Here is a 6,595-nt window from a genome sequence, read left to right as displayed (position 1 = left end):
CGTTGCTGCTGTGGCCAGGTCAAAGGCTGCTGCAGCCAGACGGCCCCGGGGCCCGAGGCAGCTCCAGCTGCCTGCAGGGCTGAGCTGGAGCCGGTGAGGAGCAGACTGTGGTGGGGCTGGCAGCGCCAGGGTGGGTGGGCAGAGGGCAGCTGCCCTGGGCCCCGCTGCGGCTGTGGCTGGGGCCAGGGCTGGGGCTGGAGCCGGGGCTGGGGTTGGGGCTGGGGCTGGGACTGGTCCCAGCTTTTCCCTGGGCAGCTCCCGGAGGAGCCGCTGCACGGGATCCTCCAGCTCTGCCCCGGCAGCAGCACCAGTGCTCTGGGGGCTGAAGGGGAGGTGCCCAGATGGGGGCAGGGACAGGGGCTGCCCGGGGGGAGCCCCGAGACCTTGTCCATGCAAGCAGGGCTGGAGCAAGGAAAGCCAGAGCTCAGCTGGAGCTGGAACCAGACCCCTCGCACATGGCAAGGGCTGGAGTACTATTAAATAACCATTAAATGATCCCCCAGAGACTTGGGGATGGGGGCAGCCAGCCCCTGCCCAGCCCAGGCTGTGCCCCACGCGGGGCTCAGCAGACAGCCGTGCTCCGGGACCTGCCGCGGTCTGGTGCAGGAGAGAGGCCGTGCAAGGCTGGCCTTGTCCCCTCCGTGGGGATGCGCAGAGCTGCAGGAGGACGCAGCTGGCCATGCACCACCCCACCGCTGGGGGAGCAGCCAGCGCTGGGAGGGGTGACGCGAGGGGCTGCTGCGGGACGATGGGCCTGGGGCAGCTTCCCCAGGGTGGGCAGGCAACGCAGGCACCAACCTGGGCTCTTCTCTCCTGCTCCTTCCGGGCCCTGCTGCCTTTCCCAGGACACCTGCGGGTGCCCTGCAAGCGCACGGCTCTGTGCTCCTGCACTGCTGTTCACCCGCAGTAGCTGCCCGCTGGCCTTTGTCCTCTCCGGGGCCCTTCCCAGCCCAGCCCAGCTCCTCCCTGGCTCTCCCCACCTCCCCTGCCCTCTCCCCAGACCCCCCACCACACTTGGTTTTGTGAGTCTCCACTCACTGCCCAGCCCAGGCACATGCTGCCCCTGCAGATCCCCTCTGCTCCCCACGTGGCTCCCATATTCCCTTCCAGAAGGATGGGCATCTGTCACCTTCCCGGCAATATGTGGGACAGTCCCAGCAGATACCCCTTGGTGACTCATCCTCTCCAGGGGCCCTGGGCCAACCACAAGTGACACCTGAATCCAGACCTTGCTCCCTCACACATCACTCTGCCAGCTGATGTCCTTTAGCCCATGGAAAACTCAGGCATGACAACAGGGCCTTTTCAGGTGAAAGTCCCTGAGCACATTCTTGGGGCCAGCTGTGGAAGAAGAGCCCAAATTTCAGGCACAGTTCTCAGAAGATCCCTTTTATTATAGGGATGCTACCTGGGAGGCCACCTCTGACACAGTGATAGGCAGATTTACAGAAGGTCTCTGGGTCAGACAGTCGGGGTTTGTGCTGCTGAAGAAGTGGGATGATTTCAAATCTTTCTACATAAACATGATTATCAGAGACAGAACTCCCAAAGCAGAGGAGTTTCTGGAGATAACCTGGAAATTGCTTGCGAAGAGAGAAGGGCAGCTTAGTGCTGCTGAACTAGAACCAGCTGAATCAGTTTCCTCAGTGCCTCCTTGAGCTCCTTGTTCCTCATGCTGTAGAGGAGGGGGTTCACTGCTGGAGGCACCACCGAGTACACAACAGCCACCACCAGATCCAGAGCTGGGGAGGACATGGAGGGGGGCTTCATGTAGGTAAACATGCCACTGCTGAGGAACAGGGAGACGACGGCCAGGTGCGGGAGGCACATGGAGAAGGCTTTGTGCCTTCCCTGCTCAGAGGGCTTCCTCAGCACAGCTCTGAAGATCTGCACGTAGGACAGCACAATGAAAATGAAACACCCCAAAAATAAAAAAAGACTGACCATAAGAAGCCCCACTTCTCTGAGGTAGGAGTTTGAGCAGGAGGGCTTGAGGATCTGGGGAATCTCACAGAAGAACTGGTCCAGGACATTGCCTTGGCAGAGAGGAATGGAAAATGTGTTCGCAGTGTGCAGGAGAGCATAGAGAAAACCAGTGGCCCAGGCAGCTGCTGCCATCCTGACACAAACTCTGGTGCCCAGGAGGGTCCCGTAGTGCAGGGGTCTGCAGATGGCAACAAAGCGGTCGTAGGCCATGACAGTGAGGAGAGAATACTCCGCTGACAACAAGAAGACAAAGCAAAAGACCTGGGCAGCACATCCTGCATAGGAAATGGTCCTGGTGTCCCTCAGGGAGTTGACCATGGATTTGGGGACAGTGGTGGAAATGGAGGCCAGGTCGAGGAGAGCGAGGTGGAGGAGGAAGAAGTACATGGGGGTGTGGAGGCGGTGGTGGCAGGCTACGGCTGTGATGATGAGGCCGTTGGCCAGGAGGGCAGCCAGGTAGATGCCCAGGAAGAGCGAGAAGTGCAAGAGCTGCAGCTCCCGCGTGTCTGCAAAGGCCACGAGGAGGAACTCTTTGGGAGAGCTGCTGTTGGACATTTACTCTCTCTGGGAACGGGGACCTGTCCAAGGAGGAAAAGACAGTGACAATTTAGAGCAGTCTTCTGTGAGCCAAACCTTTTGCCCTTCTCTTGGAGCCTCCCACATGCCCTTTGTCCTTTTCCTTCATTCAGTTCCTTGTCTTGAGTGCTAATTTGCACTGCCTGAGTGTTCCTTGCAGAGCAGTGGCTGCTGCTGATGATCTCCAGCGGGGTCACTTCTGCTCGGCCAGGGGGTGTCAATGAGGGAAATGCCAAACATTCCCAGGTGGGGATAGGGGGGGCTTGGGTGTCATGAGTGGCATTAAGGAGACTTGGTCCAGTGACCCAGGGGGAAATTTCTCTATTTACCATGAGGAGAGATGAATATAGCACTGCACCTGACCAGTAAAGCCCTACAATGGAAGAAGGCTCAGGGGAGACGGGCAAAGGAGTGGATCAACTGGTGTAAATGGTTCTGCCTGAGTTCATCAAAGGCGTGTGAATGTCTCCCTGAGTCAGCCAGATCTGTACGGGGGGAAGTGTGTGTGTGGCTCAGCCCAACACAGAGTTCAACACCTGAACAACTAACAGAAGAATTGCCAAGGGACCAACAGACTTGAGCTGGTTTCAACCCACATACTCCTTCCCAGTGACTGGGGACACCCAGGGTCGTGACGGTGAGCATATTATAGAGGCTGGTAACAGGGATCACATTTTTATTGTGATTAAACTGCATATTGCAATTGCTGCATTTTGCTAAGCGTAACTTACACTTGTACTGTGATTTCAGTACACTGCTGTATCACTCTGCTGAATCAAAAACCCCGTGTAACATCAAATATCATCAAAGAATAAATTCTGATATTAAACATTACACTCTCCAGGTGTGGAACATCAAAAAGACCCTGGTCAGACACTATTGGACTCTGTCAAGCACGCGTGCCAGCTGTCTTGGGAAGGGAAGATCCTTGGGAGGGATTCATCTCCCCCAGCCTTGCCCTCTTGGTCAGAGGTGTCTGTGTCCGGATCAGTCACACCAGCTCCCACTCCAGCAAGGCAGAGGAACAGTCAAGTGAAGGCAGGGGCTGACTTGACCCTTTCTAGACATCTTCATCCCAATGAGATCCTGAGACCCTGTCCTCATGCCCATTTACCATGTGTGCTCTTTTGCTCTTTCTCCAGGCACTGTGGTGGGAGGGGGAGGTCACTAGCTCTGAGGTGCACATGCTGCAGCAGGTTACATCCACCCCTTATGTGGAAGGGCAGGTCAACGTTTAGACACCTGTTTTCTCTGGAAAATAACCTTCAGCAGAGGAGTCTGATTATTTATTTAGCTTTTAGGTGCCTCCCTCTCACCGTGGCAGCATTCTTTGACAGAGCAGAAATCTTTGGCCTTTCAGTTGCTCTTAGCATGAGCACTTGGGCATCCCAAGGGGAAAAAAGGGCTCGCTGTGTCATGGGATCTGGTCTGCCAAGGAGTCCTGCCCCTCACTGCCCTGCACTCGCACCTCTCTCCGCTAAAGGACACTCACCCTCACAAGTGCCTCTCAGAGAGAAACTGGACGGAGCGGAGAGTGGAGGACTTCAGGCGGTAAGGGAAGATTTCCAAAGGTCTGGCTGCAGAGGAGGCAGCTCATGCCCTGGACGCCTTGGCTGTCAGGGCAGAGGCTCTGCTGGGTGGGAGAGGAGACACAGGCAGCATGCTCAGAGGAAGGTGTTTGTGTTGGAGGGCCTGACCATGACTTGCCCAAGTCCATCCTCCCATGATGATTCTGCTAGCATTTCCCTCTCATTCCCTGCCCATCTCGGCGGCCCTGCTGGCAGCTTTCTCAGTCCCTACACCTTTTCCCTCTCAGTGATCACAGTCCCCATCCTACCCTCTGTGGGCTCAGTTCTGCCCTACAGAAATCTTCCAGGTCTGGGACTTGGGCAGGGGCATCTCTGTGCTTGCAGGTGCTAAGGAGCAGGTCACATAAACCCTGAGGAAGCCCATAAAGGTGATGCTGGTGCTGCTGGAGGTAGAGATGGGGTTGAAGGGGTTTGCTGAGCTTTGTCACAGACCTCCTGATTTCGGAGGGTGAAGGTTTGTGAGTCCCAGGTCCTTCTAAACCACAAAACTCTTTCCTTTTTTCTCCCTGCCCAAATCAGGAAACAGAAAGACCTGGGAGGAAAGCTCCTCCATTTCAAGTAGCCTGTTTTTTCACCTTTGTCTGCAGGGCAGGGACACTGCTATGAATCACAGCCCAGGACAGACCTGTGTGCACACCCTGGCTTCACAGCCCTGCAGCTGTCCCTGGGAGAAGGTAGCAGCATGCCCCGTCCCTGTGATGGTGTGCCAGGGAATCTCTGCTCTAAAGCATCTCCTCCTCCCCTGCACTGGAGAAACTGGGAGAGCGATCTCTAAAAAACTTGTCATGGGTTGAGCTGGGTTCAGAAGATTCCTACAGGAAACGCAGTAGTGTTGTCCTATAGCCAGGGACTTACCGTGTCAAGGACTGGGAAGATATCTCCCACAATGAACCGTCAGCTGTCCTCCCACTCCACACTGCCTTTCATTTCTCTCTGCCTTCTCTCAGCTCCCGTCAGCAGCAGCAGGCAGTGCCCACAGCCTCCTCTTGGCAGAGGAGCTGCTCCTGCACACAGCTGGGCACATGGGCACTGCTGCCACGTTACCATGACCTCCTTCAATCTCACAAGCCTGGACCCCTTCAGCAACAGTGGCCCAATTAAAGGCAGAAGTTCTCTGTCCCTTAGGCAGAGAACATCTCCTCCTGGGAAATGTTCCCTGAAGTAGACCAAAATAATCACCGATGGTCCCTCTCTGAACACTGAAGGAAGACTGATTCCAGCATTACAATATAGCTCATCAGAGGAAGGTCACCTGCTAGAGGTGGAAACATCCCACTCTGGAAGCCCCTCTTTATTCCTCTTAGCTAGGCAGGACTCCTAGAGAGGGGCAAGAAGGGAGTTCATTTCCCCATGGTTCAGGTTTTCATTCAGATGAGTCCATCTGGGCATCTCCTGCCAGTTTAGAAGCCCCGTGGACTGGAGTGGGATTCAGATCCTTCACCTGAACTCCACAAACAGACAGGAGGTGGGATTCCCCTTCTCCAGGCTGAAGTGTGCCCAACAGAGATGTCTGCATGGGAGCTCCTTGTCTAAGCTCCCATTGTAATCCCTGGAGATGGAGAGTGGCAGTCAGTTGCTCACACACAAACACCTGGAGACATTGGAAGAGACAGAGGTGGTCCAAGGCATGTGCCAGTGTCTGCTTGCTCTGATGGAGCCACTCTGAGACCCGCATCCTTCTGGGCTGGGTGGGAAATTTCCTTGGCCATGTGAAATGACCCCGGATGCCCAATACTGCTAGGCACCCACTCACGAGGAAGCTGAGACATATCCAGATCCCAGTGTTACCAACAGCTCATGTCATTCAGTGCCGACACTTGATTTCATGACCTAGAAATAGCCTTGCAGGGCCATGTCGGATGCTTGGGGTGTGCAGCACAACTGCATGCTTCTAGCACATACCCCATGGCACGTACAGGGAAACCATGGCCCCTTTTCAGTGCTTGCTGGACAAGGGCCCCAGGGCATCTCACGTTTCCTACCTGTGTCCAGACAATGGAATCCCACCACGGCCCTTAGGCCAAATCCATCCTGCCTGCATTCAAGCGTGCTGCATAAATGGGAGGCACATCACATCGAGGTCTCCACTCATGTCTCTGCACCCTCCAACCCTTCTGGCTCTCCTGAACCTGAACCTCTTCTCACCCTTCCACATGATATGAACAGGCACCGGGCTAGTGATGTCCTCTGGGTGGCTGGATCACAGGCTGCCCAGGCCCTGGGACTTCTTCAGTGGCATCTTGTCCTTCCTGGAGATCGCTTCACCTCTGTCACAGGCCCCAAGGTGCTGCAGAATCAGCTCAGGCAGCAAATCCCTCTCCTGCCATTCCTGCACTGCCCAGCTCACCCCTTGCAGTCAAAGCCTTTGCCTACAGAAGGTCCTTGGGAACATGTTTCTCTGTGACAAATCTTCTGTCCATGCCACAGCTGAGGTGCTGAACTCC

General features: G+C 55.7%; 1 protein-coding gene across 1 annotated transcript; it reads right to left on the bottom strand.

The window, feature by feature from the left end:
- Positions 1 to 1,605: 1,605 nt before the first annotated feature.
- On the bottom strand, positions 1,606 to 2,613 carry LOC138062802 (olfactory receptor 14C36-like). The gene has a single exon (XM_068921811.1). The coding sequence runs from the start codon at positions 2,539 to 2,541 to the stop codon at positions 1,606 to 1,608; it is 936 nt and encodes a 311-aa protein (XP_068777912.1). The 5' UTR covers positions 2,542 to 2,613.
- Positions 2,614 to 6,595: the final 3,982 nt, after the last annotated feature.

This window comes from Struthio camelus, chromosome 29 (genome assembly GCF_040807025.1).
Source record: "Struthio camelus isolate bStrCam1 chromosome 29, bStrCam1.hap1, whole genome shotgun sequence".
In the NCBI taxonomy this organism is placed as follows: Eukaryota; Metazoa; Chordata; class Aves; order Struthioniformes; family Struthionidae; genus Struthio; species Struthio camelus.
The sequence above is the reverse complement of the archived record's forward strand: the minus strand, read 5'-3'. Positions and strand labels throughout refer to the sequence as shown.